The sequence below is a fragment of the Podarcis pityusensis genome (assembly GCF_964106645.2).
Source record: "Podarcis pityusensis genome assembly, chromosome: 14".
In the NCBI taxonomy this organism is placed as follows: domain Eukaryota; kingdom Metazoa; phylum Chordata; class Lepidosauria; order Squamata; family Lacertidae; genus Podarcis; species Podarcis pityusensis.
The window spans coordinates 5027218-5045067 of NC_138039.1; the positions used below are offsets into that span (position 1 = coordinate 5027218).

At 46.7% G+C, this 17850-nt stretch overlaps 1 protein-coding gene across 1 annotated transcript in view; it reads left to right on the forward strand.

The window, feature by feature from the left end:
• The window catches only part of LOC308463108 (lysosomal alpha-glucosidase-like), a 40691-nt gene that overhangs the window by 7660 nt on the left and 15181 nt on the right, over positions 1-17850 (forward strand). Inside the window, exons 2-13 of the mRNA XM_080981323.1 lie at positions 3598-4129; positions 5974-6119; positions 6392-6557; positions 7974-8070; positions 9594-9713; positions 10946-11064; positions 12049-12180; positions 12792-12902; positions 13226-13339; positions 16732-16816; positions 17034-17151; positions 17326-17459. Of these exons, the coding sequence (XP_080837449.1) occupies positions 3608-4129; positions 5974-6119; positions 6392-6557; positions 7974-8070; positions 9594-9713; positions 10946-11064; positions 12049-12180; positions 12792-12902; positions 13226-13339; positions 16732-16816; positions 17034-17151; positions 17326-17459 (1864 nt within the window). The 5' untranslated portion in view covers positions 3598-3607. The remainder of the gene's footprint in view (positions 1-3597; positions 4130-5973; positions 6120-6391; positions 6558-7973; positions 8071-9593; positions 9714-10945; positions 11065-12048; positions 12181-12791; positions 12903-13225; positions 13340-16731; positions 16817-17033; positions 17152-17325; positions 17460-17850) is intronic.

The following is a 17850-nucleotide window of genomic DNA, read 5'->3' on the forward strand; positions in this document are numbered from 1 at the left end:
CGCGTGCCGCGAGTGAGTGAAAGTCAAGTTCTCCTCCCCGCCCCCATCGGGGACGGGAGGGAGGGAGGGAGGGGAGGCCGGGAGGGAGAACAGCGGCAGCAACAAGCGCGCGCCGAAACTCCTCCTCCCTCTCGAGCCGCCCAGCCAATCGGGGCTCGGGCCGTTTTCCGGGGACGGGTTGTCACCCGAGCCTCGCCACGGCAGACGTCAGCGAGCCGGGGGCGGGGCAAGGGAGCCAAAGCCACGCCCTCTCGCTCCTGCTTCTCTCCCTCCTCCTCCCGGCTCTTCCTTCCTCGCTCCCACCTACCCGCCGTCCTTGGCGTAGCCACGCCCACTGAAGAATGTTCATTCATGCGGGGGAAGGAAGCGCGGGAAAAGCGGGTGAAGAGCTGGGTGGTCTCTGTCGGCAAGGCGCATGTGTTTCCTGATGGTTTTGTTTCTGTTGAAGGGGAGGGGAGGAAGAGACGTTTAAGGGCTGGTGGTTGGGGGGCGGGGTTAGAAGCCACATCAGATACAATAGTACCATAGAATTGTAGAGTTGGAAGGGAACCCAAGCTTCAACCCCCCCCCCCCCCCCGTGATGCAGGGGTCTCAGCTAGGACATCCATAACAGATGGCCAAAATAATAGTAACTGCCAGGGCTATTGTAGTGCTGCTGTCAATTACAGTGAAAGACCTACACTAGCTCCCAGTACATTTCCGAGCACAATTGAAAGTGTTGGTGCTGACCTTTAAAGCCCTAAACGGCTTCGGTCCAGTATACCTGAAGGAGCGTCTCCACCCCCATCAATCTGCCCAGACACTGAGGTCTAGTGCTGAGGGCCTTCGGGCAGTTCCCTCGCTGCGAGAAGCCAAGTTACAGGGAACCAGGCAGAGGGCCTTCTCGGTAGTGGCACCCACCCTCCCACTGGATATCAACGAGAAACTACCAGACTTTTAGAAGACATCTGAAGGCAGCCCTGCTTAGGGGATTTTTTAATGTTTAATAGACTATTGTATTTTAATATTCTGTTGGAATATTACAAATCAGCCTGCTGTTTGCAACATTTTTCTTGTGTGCACAAGTTATGGTCAAACCGCCACCTGGAGTCCTTTGTCCAGTTCTGGGAACGATAGTTTAAGAAGGATATTGACAAGCTGGAATGTGTGCAGAGGGGGGTGACCAAGATGATAAAGGGCCAGAGAATCAAGCCTTATGAGGAACAGTTGATGGAGTTGGGTCAAGGGAAGATATGAGAGCCATCTTCAAATATCTAAAGGGATGTCACATGGAAAATGGAGAAGCCTTCTTTTCTGCTGCTTTGGAGGGTGGGATCCAAACAGAAAAGTATGGAGATTCTGACTAAATGCTAGGAAGAACTTTCTGACAGTAAGACTCCCTCGGGAGATGGTGGACTCTCCTTCCTTGGAGGTTTTTAAGCAGAGCTTGGATGGCCACCTGTCATGGATGCTTTAGCTGAGATTCCCGCATTGCAGGGGGTTGGGCTAGATGGCCCTTGCGGTCCTTACCAGCTCTACAATTCTGTGTAAAATCTGCCAAGTGAGAATAACAATTCATAGATCTAATGAAGGGGGTCTCTTATTTGTTCTTTCACAATAGCAGTATAGTCTTATACAACTCTTTTTAGACGTAAACTGAGTTCTGCCAGTCTTTTAAGGTTGCTCAGTACCCTTTTCTATGTAGTATAACAGACACTCCCCCACCCCTGTTCATTTATGTGACGTTTGTTTCGTTTGATTAAATCAGATTGGTTTGGGATGTCTGCATATTTGAATTCCTCCTCTAAGAAAGCTTTAAAAACAATCATTTTGGATTTTTGCCACAGTAGGAAAGCACGAAAACACTTTCGCTTTCTATTTCTCCACAGTGAGATCAAATAAATCAAAGGGTGTGTGGGTGTGATAAATAGGTGCCTGAAAAACAGACAAGAGTGTGTTCAGGAACCCTGATTGGGGGAAAGGTAGCAAGTTCCGCCCTAGAGTGATAGTGCTGAATTTTGCACCTTGCAATAATGGCTTTTCTGTGTGTCCCTGTATGTACTTTGGGGGGTGTGTGTGTGCAAATTCTATGAAACTTAAAGCACAGCCAGTGCAGGTCTACTCAGAAGTAACTAAAGGCTGTGAAGTGTTTACGCAGCTTCTGTTGCAAGGAAAGGACACTTACAAATTTTTCTGTTAGTAGGCAGGCTTTTACTTATCATCACCATCATCAGTTTTGTTGCTGTTTCCTAAATACCAGTCAGTCACCAGGCAGTGCACACAAAAAAATTAAAAACATATGTTTCAAATAAAAACTTTTTTTAAAAAAGCAGGCAAGAATAATTAACAATTGTTGCGCAACAAAAAACAACCCAGCCTCTAAAAAGCAAACAGTGTTACTGTTTGCCACAGCTAAAGAATGCAGCCTAGGCATATAAGCCACAGAATCCAGCTCATGGTGTTCCTGGGAGCAGGCTCAAAAAAATATTCTGCTGAAAACAAAAACAAGAGTTTATTCTAGGAGGTTTGCGGCAGTACCATCCAACAGTTGCAAGGCGGAAGGCTTTATTCCTTCCTGCTGTTACCATTATCAAGCACAAACACATGGAGGTATGGTTGGGGAGGTGGATTTGTTTTAGCTCTCCCAAGAGGTGAGCCCAGCTGCAGTAAATAAGGAAGCACAGGTTGACTGCAAGGTTGTTTGACATGTGTGTATATGTTGCTTTTTAAAGCTGCTGCCCTCAAGACTGGTAAAACCAAGTAGGATATTGAGATACTAACATAAGGACATAAGCAGGCCAGTGGTCCATCTCATTCCTGGTCAGTCACTGACAGTTTAGCTTTTATATGTGAGATTAATTTATTTTTTTGTCCTGACATGCAGCACCTTACATTTGTTTACATTGCTTGGCATTCATGTTTTTACCACCCATTCACTCAGTTTGGAAAAGTCCTTTTGGAGCTTTTTCCTGAACAATGTAGTATCATCAGCGAATGTGATCACCTCATTTCTCACCTGTAACTCTAGCTCTTTTATGAACAAGTTAAAAACCACACGTACTAAAACTGCTTCTTAGGACACTGATTAATTTCCTACTTTTGTTGTGTCAGTTACTATAGCAGGAATAGGGAACCTGTACTCCTCCAGAAATTTTGTTGTACTACAACTCCCATCATCCCTGTGCATTGACCACACTGGCTGGGGCTGATGGCAGTTGGAGTCCGATAATGTTTGGAGGTTCACACGTTTCCCATCCTTGTTGTGAAGCCTAGAAACCGTACTTGGAATTAAAGATCTTAAACAGCTTTATAGGCTCATGTTCCGTTTCCACGCTTGTGAAAGATGCTGGCACTTAGGGAAGCTGTTTAAAAACTGGCAAGATGTGCTCAGTTTTATTGATCCAGTCAACAATTCAGCAGCTGCACTTTTGGCTGTGTGAACTTTCTGAATAGTCTTCAAAGGTCGTCTCTTGTACAGTTCATCGCAGTAGTCTAATGTCAAAGTTACTGGGGTAGTGGTAGATAACATTCTGCACTTATTTCTTCAGTTCCTGTGGTTGCGAATAAGAGAAATATTGTCACAGTGGGTTTCTTCTTCCTTTCTCCTTCCTCATCCAGCACGCAGAAAATGAAGTCCTATCAGAAGCTGACGGCAGACGTCCCCCAGATCACAGAATCCGGAGAGGAGGCTGCTGATGGGAAACCGTTGTGTCATCAGAAGTTGTCCGCTTGGTGGCTGGGTGGGGGCCTCCTGACGGTGGCCGCCCTGCTTAGCGGGGTGACCGTCTGGGTTCTTGGGCAGATCTGGTGGGGTCAGCACGGAACGCCGCCCCTGACCAAGTGCGTCTCCATCCCAGAAAGCCTCCGCTTTGACTGTTTCCCGGAGAGAAGCACAGTCGTGACGCGGGAGCTGTGCGAGGCCCGGGGATGCTGCTTCGTCGATGGTGACTGGCCTTCAGGCAGCAGGAGGGGGGTACCCTGGTGCTTCTACCCGCCGGACTTCCCCAGCTACACCTTGGGAAGCCTGAATGAGACTGAGCTGGGACTGCGAGGATTTCTGACCAGGAAGGCAAAGACCTATTACCCCAGAGATGTTGAGAAGCTGCAGCTCAGCGTGGAGTTTGAAACAGATGCCCGGTTGCATGTCAAGGCGAGTCGTTTCCTATGAGTTATTGTTCCCAGAGCTGTCGTTTTCCACTTTTAATCCTACTGAGTCTTCACAAGAGAGCTGGGAATGGGCTGCCAGCCCACGAGGGATCACACATTTTGCTTGCAGAAGGTCTCTGGCACCCCCGAGGGAAAAGGCTTCTCAAACTCTGGAGAGCAGTTGCCAGTCTCTGTACACTAGGGTTAATAATAATAATAATAATTTTTTATTTATATCCTGCCCTCCGCAGCCAAAGCCGGGCTCAGGGCAGCTAACAATAAAATAATACAACATTCTAAAATCATTTTATTATAAAATTAATTCAAATCAAATTGGTTGGGCAACCAGGGGCCCTCCAGATGTTGCCAGGCTCCTGTTATGCCTGACCATTGACCATGATGGCTGGGGCTGATGGGAGTTGGAGCCCGACAACTTCTGGAGAGCAACAAGCTCACCGCTCCTGTGCTAGATTAAATGATAAATCATGATATTCAGTGATATTCAAGTAGTTTACGGTGCACTGAAATGAAAACAGGCAAAGATCTCTCACTAGCTCCAAAAACTTGAGCCATATGTTCGATTCTGCATGCTGGCTATTCCAGGGTTGGAAAATCAGTTGTTGGACTCCAACTCCCACCAGCCCCTTGCAGCATGGCCAGTGGACAGGGATTCTGGGAGTTGTATTCTCAAAACATCTGAGGGTGGGTGTGCACTGGCTCCCCACCCAGATCAGCTCTGCTATTTTCAGCTGGGCAGTCCTGGGGCGCAACGAATCCTTCAGGGCAGGGGCCTTGGGGAAAAGGAGAAAGGGCATACTTCAGTGGTGGAGTATCTGCTTGGGGTGTACAAATTCCCAGGATCAATCCCCAGCTTCTGCAGGTAGGGCTGAGGAAAAGCCCTTCCTGAAACCCTAGTCTGTGAGGAGACAGAACTGATGGGCCAGTGATCTGACTTCTCACATACCCTGATGTTCATGCTGGATGTGCGTTCGGAAGGGAGAGAGGCAGTGGAAAATGGGAGATTTGTACATGCAGGAAATGCTAGTTTTGCGCAATGAAAAATGCTTTTGAAAGCAAACGGACCGTGCCCGCCTCATCAGGCTGCTGGTCTTCAGTCAGACTTCATCAGCCTGATGCTATTATTATCACCATCATCATTATCATTATTATCGTTATTATTCATATTCATTAATGGTAATAATAATAACGGTAATGAATACTTGGTAGTTGCACGTTACCCAAAGAACTCCAGACAACTGACAACACATCTTAAAACAAACATAGATACATTAACACAAACACATTGTGTTTACAATCAATGCAGTACAGCCGCAACTTAACGCCCAATTTACTCGTGTGATTTCAACCTTGTGTGGTTGAAAGCCGACTGGTTGAAATTGTGCATATCAGTTGTACACAAGGCGGGTGCAGAAAGAGCTTTTAAGCTCTCTGCCTTGCTGGAGGGAGTGGGGGGGGGGAGTTCCAAGGGGGTGGTTCAAGTATACATGTTTTTGTGTATACACTCCATCCCTGCGTTACCCCTGCACAAGATGCGACCGTACTGTACATTCTGTTTATAATTTATTCGATGTCAGCTGTCGGAGACTGCCTCTCCCATCCGCCCCACTCAGCATAGCCATGCTGGCTGGGGCTGATGGACATTGTGGTCCAAGGCATTGGGAAGACCTCAGGTTGGCAGAAGCTGTCTTAAGTGGTTGCAATTGGAGACCTCCTTTCACTCTCACATGCGGCTTTAGGATCCTGGCCTCAGCTTGAGCCCTTGGTACAAGTCACAGTGTCTTGCATCTCCCATTTACCTGGGTGTGTCTGTGTGTCCCCTTTTTGTAGATCACAGATGCCACAAAGTCTCGGTACGAAGTGCCCCTTGATGTTCCTCCAGCAACCAAGAGAGCAGAGAATCCATTGTACACCATTGAGTTCTCCAAGGAGCCCTTTGGGTTGATTGTGAAGCGGAAATCTTCGGGGACCGTGCTGTAAGAATTCGTCTCTTCCCCTCTAGATTTATATATTTGTTATTCACTTCTTAAATTCATGTCCCGCTTCCAGGCTGATGCAGTAGTGTGTGAAACAGGCCTAAAGCAGTACCTCTCCTTGAACTTGACTTAGTATCCCACCACATTTTAAAGCTACTCTCTCTCTGTTCAGCCATGAGGACTGGAAACACTTTTGGCAAAGGGAAACATAGGTAAGCAGCCTTTTTCTCGTCACCTGTCCTTCCTAACATCTCTTCCCCTCCCTTCTTTAGGTTGAACACAACAGTGGCTCCCTTGTTCTTTGCTGATCAGTTTCTGCAGATTTCTACAGTTCTTCCATCCACATTCATTTATGGACTGGGGGAACATCGAAGCAACTTTTTGCATAGTCTGGAGTGGAACACCCTGACCTTCTGGGCCCGAGATGTCCCTCCTACGGTACCTTTTATGCAAGATTGGGGGGGCTCTTAACTATTTTCAGTCATGCTGTAGCTTTATTGCCCCCTCCCTGGTCAAATGTTCTCTCTTATTTCCTCCTGTTTCCTTACATGTTTGAATGGCCAAAGGTGGATCAGATTCTCCCATGCTTTTTTTTTAAAAAGTTGATTAATAACAACTGCTGAGTCCCCAATTCAATTAAGGAACTTGTTTGTGTTAGAGGGGTTAACCTTACCCCCTTCAGGCTGCCTGAGCCACCATGGTGTAGTGGTTAAGAGCGGTGGACTCGTAATCTGGTGAACTGGGTTCGCTTCCCCGCTCCTCCACATGCAGCTGCTGGGTGACCTTGGGCCAGTCACACTTCTCTGAAGTCTCTCAGCCCCACTCACCCCACAGAGTGTTTGTTGTGGGGGAGGAAGGGAAAGGAGAATGTTAGCCGCTTTGAGACTCCCTAGGGTAGTGATAAAGCGGGATATCAAATCCAAACTCCTCTTCTTCTTCTTCTGCCTTCCTATTTAAAATTCCCTCCTCCCCCAAAGTGGCTGTTTGCCCCATGAGCCAATGTTCCCGTAAGGCCCCATGTTTGTAATCACCAACACCTGTCAGAACCATCACTCCTCCATAAATGCGACCCAGGGAAAAGGCAAGAAGGTTCTGCTCCATACATATAGTTAACTTGTGGAACTTGCTGCCACAGTCAATGGCCATCAGTTTAGATGGCTCTGTGACCAAGCAAACCCAGGGAGGTCCATCCAATGATTGCCTTCCATCTCCTCCTTGTAGCCTTCCTGGAGGCATCCAGTTGGCCACTGTGGGAAGCAGGATGCTGGACTATCATGTTTGGCTGCCTCTCTAAACCCAAGAAGAGCCTGTTGGATCAGGCCAATGGCCCATCTAGTCCAGTATCCTGTTCTCACAGTGGCCAACCAGATGCATCTATTTGGCTACCTGCAAGCAGGACCCTGAGCCACAGCAGGAGAATAAGAAGAAGAGTTTGGATTTGATATCCCGCTTTATCACTACCCGAAGGAGTCGCAAAGCGGCTAACAATCTCCTTTCCCTTCCTCCCCCACAACAAACACTCTGTGAGGTGAGTGGGGCTGAGAGACTTCAGAGAAGTGTGACTAGCCCAAGGTCACCCAGCAGCTGCATGTGGAGGAGCGGAGACGCGAACCCGGTTCACCAGATTACGAGTCTATCGCTCTTAACCACTACTCCACACTGGCTACAGGCACTGGGAGGGGGATCTTGGGCTTGGGTTTTGCTTGCAGGTTTTCCACAAAGAGGCATCTGGTCAGCCACTGTGAGAACGGGATGTGGGACGGGACGGGCCATTGGCCCCAATCCAGCAGGGCTCTGTTTGCCTTCTTATGAAGTGCTGGCTGAAAATGAGTCTTGACTTCTTTTTGTCTTCAGGAGTCCTACAATCTCTATGGCGTCCACCCCTTTTACCTTGCCATGGAGAGAGACGGAGCTTCCCATGGGGTATTCCTCATGAACAGCAATGCAATGGGTACGTGTCCCCTTGGCACCTTTTGGGGTGAAATAGTTTAGATACTTAAACCAATCTGAACGTTCTGAGCATTGCCCATGTGGATCTGCTTGAAGGCGATGAATAAAGAAAACCAGGGAGTTTCGGGCTCTTCACTGGAAGCAGTGAAGAGAAAATGTTTGTAAGCTCACTTCTTTTGAATAACTAGTCAGAGGGTGGTCAAAAGTGGGTTCGTCTTCAGGGGTTTGTATGTATTTTTTAAAAATTCCGGGTGACACATGCTTTTCAGGTAATCAGATGGACTTCAGATGCGCGGGAAGCCAATCTGAGTCAGTGCTTTCGAAGTAACAGAGGAAAATGGAGTTTTGGAGGTGCAGCAGGGGCTTTTTACGGAGGCAAGAGCCATCTGTTTCCTGCCGTGAGGCGGGCTCTTTAGCAACCGCTGGGCGGTTTAACCGCATCTTGCAGCTGCTGGCTCCTTGCCTTCACAGCCAGCTGCTTCTCAACCCTCCTTGGCTGTGTCTTGTCTCTGACCTTCTCTCCAAGGGATTTGGCCTTTTGACTGCATGGAGACTGCAGAGTGGCTGGTAGAAAAAGAGAGGGAGAGGCAGGTAGCCTGCATCAGCTGAGAGGGCTACAGGCACCCTTTTGGCCAAGTACTTCCAAGACACAGATCGTGTCGGCAAAGCCATGAAGAGTAAGGGAGAAGAGGGATCTTGGTGTGTCCCCGAGGGCTCTTAAGAACTAGTGAAGTGGCTCCCAAACTTTTTTGGGCCACTGCCAGCTTGGATCCATAATGTCACCCCCAGTGCCTTCCTTCATAATAGTGGTTTGCACAACTCACTAAGGAAGAGAACAACACAATAAAATTCAAAACAGTAAAACACTTAATTGCACATTTATTGCAATTTAAAAATTAATCAGAATTGATGTACTTGATCCACTGATGCCAGCCTTTCAAAGTCTGACAGTCCTTTATACCTCCAGCGATTTCCAGCATTTTATTTTTTTTAACGGAGGGTTGATGGATATCGAAAGCCATAAATTCAAATATCAGTTACACTAAAGGTTTCTGTTGGATACCAAATACAGATCTTCTCTATTCTCCCCGTTTTTGTGGATTTCTCCAAGCTTCCTTCTGGCCAACAATCTGCCCATTTGAATTCAACATTTATTTTTATTCATTCATTCATTTGCTTAAATATTTATGCATCACCTTTTTGCCGAAGCCTAGCAATACAGAATTTTTTTTAAACGGTTTTTTTTTTTCTTTTTCTTTTTAAAAGCAATGGAAATAATCAAACAGGACAAATAACAGATGAAACGTCTCAGCACTAATGTGTACAGCACACACTTTCGCTTGCCTCACTACTTTCCCCGGGGAAAACACACTCTTGAACATTCATCAATTGGGCTTTCTGTGGATTGATGTTTGCTCTGATTCAGCCCTGGTTTTCCCAGAGAAAGCAGTGGGAAGGTGGAAAACCACACAAGCAGAACCATGGACAAACCCTAAGTCTTCCTCTCTCCTGTTTGTTGCCTAGAGGTGGTGCTTCAGCCGGCACCTGCCCTCACCTGGAGACCTGTTGGAGGCATTCTGGATTTCTACATCTTCCTAGGCCCAGACCCCAACTTGGTGGTCCAGCAGTACCAGCAGGTGATTGGTGAGTATCTATAGGCTCCTCCAAACGTCCCTTTGTCTATTGTGCTTTGTGCTTTTGATAGTATGTAAACAGTCTGGGTGCAGGCACCCTGCTTCGGTTCCAATCCCACAGCTTCCTGCTGAACTCCTGCAATTTTTCACATGACAAACGTTCCTGGTTTGCCCTGCTTTCATTATGCTATAATGCAAGAGCACCCCCTCCAGGTGGAAACAATGCTGTAATACTGGGGAAGCATGGCAGAACGACTAATAAAGTGGGGGGTGATGTGTGGATAGTCAGTGGCACATGCATACTGGAAATAGTTACAAAAAGAAATGAGAGAGTGTTGAGGAAGTGGTGGGCATGGAAAGGGGAGCAGAAGACGGTGACAGTCGATCCACCCACCCCAAAACACAGAAACAAATCATCTATGACCCCAAGTGCAGTGATTCAGAGCTCAATTTTCCCCAACGTATTGGATTATCCCTGCACTGGGTAAACGTGAATCATGCTGATTGGTGTTGTTTGAGGTTCTTGCCATGTGGACTACAACAGTGTTCATCCATCATGGGTCCCCAGAAGTGGGTGGACTACAACTCCCATCATGCTTGCCCACCAGGCTAAGCTGGCTGTGGAAGATGGGAGTTGTAGCCCACCCACATCTGGGGACCCAAGATTGAAGAATGTCAGGAATGCATGCAGGAGCCAGGCCCTGTGACTGGTAAGGCTTTGCAGGACTGGGGCCTTCCTAAGTTTGTTCCGGAGAGGCAAGGCGCGGCCACACAGGTGAGGCCGCTTGGTAACTCACTGCACCTGGTGGCAAGAGCCAGGAAGGGATATAAGGTCAGCATTTCCCTTCAGCTCTTGGCCACAACAACTCGTTTTTCGCCTTGCTGTGTTTGGCTTCTTGCTTCCTGATCCTTGGACCTCGGCTTCTTGACTCCTTGCTTCTTGACCCTCGGACCCTTGACTTTGTGTCTCCCTGCTTCCTGACCCTCGGATCCCTGGCTTCTGGACCCGCGTTCCTGCGCCCACCTCGCCATCTTGTCTCTGATCCCGACGTCCTCAGCCGGGACTTCGATCGCCCGTAAACTGGACCATGACAAAGAACACTGGACTGTGTGGATTAAATCAGAACACAAATAACTGCAAATACACATTAAACTCTGACCTGGACAAGTCAAAAGGCACAGGAGGAAGAAGACCGTGACTCTGGGGCAGCACACCTAACACTTTCCTGATTTTTGTTTTAGGTTTCCCTACCATGCCTCCCTTTTGGGGGTTGGGCTTCCATCTCTGCCGCTGGGGCTATGGAACAAGCAACGAGACCTGGGAGATCGTCAAGGCCATGAGGAATTTTCAGATCCCGCAGGTAAACATCAAGAGGGACCCTCCAGAATGAGAAGCTTGCAGATTTAGGTCAGGGGTGTGGCACCTGGTGTTTTCCATGCAAAGGGTCTCGGGTTCAAATCCTGAATCTCCCAAGGAGGGCTTGGTTAAGACTCCTGTCTGAAATCCTAGAGGGCCGTTGTCAGCCACTGGTTGTCAGTGCTTTTGAATGCCAATGGCTGGGAACCACAGGAGAGAAGAGGCCTCTAGGGCTTGGGCCCTGCTTGCGGGTTTCCCCACAGGCATCCGGTTGGCCAGGAACAGGATGCTGGACTAGGTGGGCGCCTGAGCTGCTCCAGCAGGCTCGTTTTACATTCTTAGGACAGTACACACACCCCTCCCTTCTGCTTTAGCCTCACAATGACCTTGTGAAGTAGGTTAGGTTGAGAGGGAGTGAATCGCCTAAGGTCGCCCAGTGTGTTTAATAGCTAAGGCGGCAATCCTAATTTAACTTAATTTGATAGTAAGTTAATTTAATAGCACTGAATAGACTGAATCATTTAATAAGGCTGAATTTAATAGGACATACTTCTGAGTGGAGGGACGCTGGTGGCGCTGTGGGTTAAACCACAGAGCCTAGGGACTTGCCGATCAGAAGGTCTGTGGCTCCACATGACCTGGAAGCTGTACGTCGGCTCCCTCGGCCAATAAAGTGAGATGAGCACCGCAACCCCAGAGTCGGCCCCTAATGGTCAGGGGTCCCTTGACCTTTACCTTACTTCTGAGTGGACATGGATAGGATTGTGCTGTTAGTAGCTTTCTGCAGTTCTGGTCCAACACTGTTTCTTTCTTTCTCAACTGAGGAAGCACAGTTGAGTAGAGCATGGTGCTAATAATGCCAGTGTCCCAGATCCAATCCCTGCATGGGGCAGCTGCATATTCCTGCATTGCAGGCAGTTGGACTAGATGATCCTCAGATTCCCTTCCAGCTCTACAGTTCTATGATACCTATGCTTTCTGTTTGCAGGCTGCCCAGTGGAATGATATTGACTACATGGATGGCTATCGAGACTTCACCATTGACTCCCAGAAGTTTGGCACTCTCCCCCAGTTGGTAGAAGACCTTCACAAACATGGGCAGCGCTACGTGATGATTCTGGTAACCTCTCTCTGCTTTTCTCACTTCTTTCTTACTCCAGCAATATAAATGTGCAATTCCAAGATACGATTTAATTTTTCCAAGCAAGGTTAGTAACATCCTGTCGCTCTGGTGTAGCTTTCATCAAAGGCTGCTGCTATGCTGGGACCCTTTATTTAGAGCTTTGCATTTCCCAAATCCTGTGTGTTTGATTTATTTAGCCATGGAGGCAAAATGCAATCTAGAAGCGAGAATGGAAAAAGCGGTTCCATGTGGCATTAAATATAGCATTCTCTTCCCTTCATCCATGGACGAAATCCTGTTTGCTCAGAAGTACTTTCCAGCAAAGATCCCTGTTCTCCCTACAAATGGCCTTTTATTTAGTGATGTGTGCTTTCCCCCCGTTCTGTAGAGCTTTTCCACCCGACTGACATACAGTTGCAGGGACAGTGGGGGGGGTGACATTATGGAAACGAGGCAGTGGCCTGAAAATGTTGGGGAATCACTGCTCCAGCCCAGTAGAACATTTGAGTTTCCTGCCTTTCTTGAAGCAGGTAGCCCAAGATCCATTTGGTGCAAGAGGCTGGTTTCATTGCTGTGTGGATCCTAGCCTGTTTTTGCTTTCCCCCCAGGACCCAGGAATCAGCAGCACCCAACCTCCAGGCTCTTACTGGCCTTATGATGAAGGTTTGAAGCGTGGAATATTCATCAACAGCACCCAAGGAAAACCTCTGATAGGGAAGGTGAGAGCGAAGGAGCAGGGTGCGTTTTGCCTCTGCAGTTTACTGTTTTGAATTTTATTGTATTGTTATCTTCCTTAGTGTGTTGTACAAAGAGCTATTCTCAGTACAGGGTATTCTCACTGGGGATACTTTGATGGAACCCAAAGGCTGGTGGCAACTACTGGCCTAGATGGTAAACATGAATTAAAAAATAAATAAATACGGGTAAGCCTGGTCGGCTGGATAAGGCGCTAACCTATTGCACCCCATGCAGAGAGTTGATTGGGTTCAACTCTGCCTGAATTTTATCCATTGGATTTGTGTTGTTGTCCTCCACCCCCTAGGTCTGGCCTGGCCTCACCGCTTTCCCCGACTTCTCTAACCTAAACACTCACCAGTGGTGGCTGGAAAACCTGGACAGATTCCACTCCCTCGTCCCCTTCGATGGCCTTTGGATTGTAAGTTCCTTCTTCAATCTTTTCCGGTTTCTAAACAGAAAAGTTGCAACAGTTGAGTGGGCACTGAAAAGGGGAGGTGATGATTATTAGATTTGGAGTATTAGATTTGTAGTATTAGAATCACAGAACTGTACAGTTGGAAGTCACCCAAAGGATCATCTACTCTTTTTTTTCCAGTTTTTCAAATTTTATTTATACTTTTCAAGTTTATGCATTTCACTAATTTTATACATTTCACTAATTTTACAATCATTTTAACATTTCAAAACTTGCCTTCCTTCCCCCTCTTTCTGCGATTCCTTAAATTTATTTTTAATATCCTTTGCATATCCATATTTACTTAATTTGCTCATTTATTCATCTACTTTAAGTATATACTCTTATCAAACTGCAGGTTAATACAATAATCCTGCCAATGATCTTACCTGCTTACAATTTTTCTGCAAATATTCAATAAACCATTTCCATTCTTTTATTTTAAAAAGTTTGTTATCTTGATTTCTTATTCTTCCGGTAAGTTTTGCCATTTGTGCGTATTCCATAAGTTTTTGTATCCATTCTTCCTTTGCTGGGACTTCTTACTTCTTTCCATTTTGGGGCGAGTGACATTCTAGCATACATGAATAAGTTTCTATACATTTTAGATGGTTCTGTCCCTATAAGCATTTATGTTCCACCTCTGTCTCCCAGGAGCTCAAAGTTTGGTATGTGATTCCCGCCACTCCTCGTGGCATCTCCACAACAACCCTGTGAAGTAGGTTAGGTTGAGAGACAGAGAGTGGCCCATGGCCACGCAGTGAGCTTTATAACTGGGGATTTGAACCCTGGTCTCCCAAGTCGTAGTCTGTCACTCTAATCACTCCTTGTGGGAATTTTCAGGGTGGCAGGAAAGGATATATTGTTTATTAATATCCTTCCTAACTTGCGCTAGCAAGTTCCTTTACTTAACAGAGTTACATTCCCCTTTTTACATGCACAGCAGACAGCTGGTTGCAGGCTCGTGTGAGCCTCTCACTATTATACAATTCAGTCTGTCTCAGATTGAATTGTACGTTCCTGGTAAGTTCCCTTGAATCCCTCCTAGAAGAATAAAGACACCACAATCTTATTCAAAGTCAATAAAAGAAGTTTACTCACATCAGTTCACAGTTGGATTCCTGAAGGTAGACTTAGTTACATATGGGGGAATAATCCCAGTGCTTCTGCTAGCTGAGAGCTAGCAGAGCAGTCCTAGCTAAAAGCTGGTCAAACGAAGAAGGAAGTCAAAAAGAGGGAAGGGTGCTGCATAATTTGTCCTTTTGTTACCTGGGCAGGTTGGGTCACACCCACCTATCACATACAAACGGAAGGATGCTCCAGCCAGAAGGAACAAGAAGTTTTGACTGGCTGGACCAAACATTCCCTTGCATGTCTTCTCAAGCATTAAAAGGAATGTTGTACTTGACTGCCTCTCATGGATCACATCCCACACTCCTCTGACCCAATGTGGGAGCTAAACATTAAAGCCCAGTGCCAGGGGTGCTGTTAAACAGCAGACCAGGTGCAAGGCTGGGGGAAGGACCGTAGCTTATTGGCCGAGCACCTGCCTTGCATGTAGAAGGTCCCAGGTCCAATCCTTTGGAGAGCCACTGCCAGTAGCACTGAGCTGGGTGAGCCAGTGGTCTGACTTGGTATAAGGCAGCTTCCTAGAGGCAGTGTGGCTTAGTGGTTAGCATGTCAGACTAGAACCTGGGAGACCGGGGTTCGACTCCCCAGTTGGCCATGAAACTCACAAGGTGACCTTGGGGGCCAGTTGCTGCCTCTTGGCCTAACCTACCTCGCAAGGTTGTTATGTGGATTAAGCAAGGAAGGGGGAAAGAACCGTGTGTGCCACATTGAGCTCCTTGGAGAATTAAGTGGGATGGAAACACAATAAATACCTGAATAAATGCGCCCCTAAGTCGATCCTGGCAAATGTAGTTTCTCCCAAGAGGCGTTTCAATAGTTTATTTATTTATTTTTTTAAATAATATTTATTAAAATTTCAAAGAAAAAAAATCACATTAGTAAAAAAAGAATTAACAATGAAAAAGAAAAATACAAAGTAGAAAAAAAAAGAAAAAACAGTTAAAAACAATTCCATCTTTTCCTCACTTCTTTTACGTTTACTTGTTTCCCGGACCTCCTCATACCTCCCTCTTTTGTATTCCAATTAAATTTGTTAATCCAACAATTCCTTTCCCTCCTTTTTAATCCTAATCTTTAATCTTGATATATTATAACTTTAAATTTTTACATATTAAAAACCAATTTTTCCATATTCCTTTGTACCTGTACAGCTAGAAACCACTTAACTTCAATCCAACATCATTCTAACATTCATTAATTTTGCAATATTTCTGTAAATAGTCTTTTAATTTCTTCCAATCTTCTTCCACCGACTCTTCTCCCTGGTCACGGATTCTGCCAGTCATTTCCGCCAATTCCATGTAGTCCATCATTTTCATCTGCCATTCCTCCAGTGTGGGTAGATCTTGTGTCTTCCAATGCTTTGCAATGAGTATTCTTGCTGCTGTTGTAGCATACATAAAGAAAGTTCTGTCCTTTTTTAACACCGATTGGCCGACTATGCCCAGGAGAAAGGCCTCTGGTTTCTTCAGGAAGGTATATTTAAATACCTTATTTAGTTCATTATATATTATCTCCCAGAAAGCCTTAATCTTTGGGCACGTCCACCAAAGGTGAAAAAATGTACCTTCAGTTTCTTTACATTTCCTAGAGGCGTTTCAATAGTTTAGTTCCCCCGTGGGCTTCTTGGATGTGGCAGCAGAGGGAGGTGATAAGAGACCTGTTTCTCTTCCCTGCTCCTGATTTCCCCCAAATTAAGAGCGTCTGCTGCCGCAGCCAGCCATGTGGGGCAGGAAAAGGGGGTTTGGAGGGCTGGTGAGTGGGTGGGAAGGAAGGAATGGGGGGGAGAAAGAGCAGGGGGCAGGCAAGGAGGCTTATGGGGAGATGAGGGAGGGAGGCTTGCAGGTCAGAGCTGCTGCTGGTGGCCTCCAGTCCAAATTCAGATTGGCTCAAAAACAAGCCAGGTTATTTTTCACTTTTGCAGACAGGATGGGGAGTAGCATGGCTTATTTCTGAGCTAACCCTATTTGAGGAGCTGGGGGGGGGTCACCCCTCACTGCTTCGCAACCTATGGTCAGGCCATAACCTTAGGGCTACATTCACATTGAACAAACACAGATATCTGTGCCTTCGAAACACGAAAAAATGTTGCACTTAAAATGCTCGTGTTGGCTTCAGGGCAAGTCCCATGGTCTGCAACTGACCTGTGCTTGAGGAAAGTTTAAATTTCCGTGGGTAGAGTGTGAACTGGTACATTTTAATTGGCCCCAATCCCTTTGCTTTAGGACATGAATGAACCTTCGAACTTTGTGGATGGCTCCACCGCAGGCTGTTCCCAGGAAGAGCTGGATAAACCCCCATACGTGCCTGGTAAGAGAGGAGATGCTTTAGATCCTGCTGTACATGCCCATGATCCTACAATAGCCTTCTTGAGTGACTGCCTCTGTGTTTGTGTGCAACAGGAAGAGAGAGAGAAAGAGAAATGGTCTCCATGGGTCAACCACCCCAGACAGGAGCTCGTATCTGTTTGCCAAGCACACACGATTTGTTGTACTACTTCTAACCAGCCATTCTCTTTCTCCACCAGCCGTACTGGGAAATTCCCTTTCTGCCAAGACCATCTGTGCCTCCTCCAGGCAGAACGCATCTGTGCACTACAACCTCCATAACCTCTATGGGCTGATGGAAGCCAAGGCTACTGCTAGGTAAGCTCCCATCGCCTTGGTGGATGGGTTTGTCTGGGGCATGAGAGCATCAGTGACAGACAAACAAGACATGTCCGGTTTCCAGGGCCAAAGTTAGCTGGCATCCCTTCCCGTGCTCTCAGCTTACAAGCAAACATCTTTGCTAGTCTCCTTTTTCTTTCCCCCCACTTTTAGCGCACTAGTCAAGATCCGAGGGAAGCGGCCTTTTGTCATCTCCCGCTCCTCCTTCCCCAGCCAGGGCAGGTATTCAGGGCACTGGCTTGGTGACAACAGAAGCGAGTGGAAGGACATGGTCTGCTCCATCCCAGGTACGTGCAAGTGGTTTTCTTTTCCAGCTGCAGACACGGCTCTCCAGAAAGACTCACGGAGAGCCTGGCTGTTGGATCAGGCCCATAGCCCATCTAGTCCAGCACCCTATTTTTGTGGGAATGTTGTGGATAGTAGGAGAGGATACATTGATTAAACATTATCCTTCCTCACGCTAGTGAGCTGGTAGTAGAGCACATTCTCTGTATAGGAAGCTAGTTGGTTGATTCATTTGAATCTCTTGAGTTAAGCAATCCGGTCTGGCTTGTCCAGATTGGATTGTTCCTGGTAAATTCCCCTTTATTCTCTTTTAAAAACAATAAAGACACAACAGCCTTCTCTTTAAAATATTAAGAAGTTTACTTACATTCAGTTCACAGTATGATCCTGGAG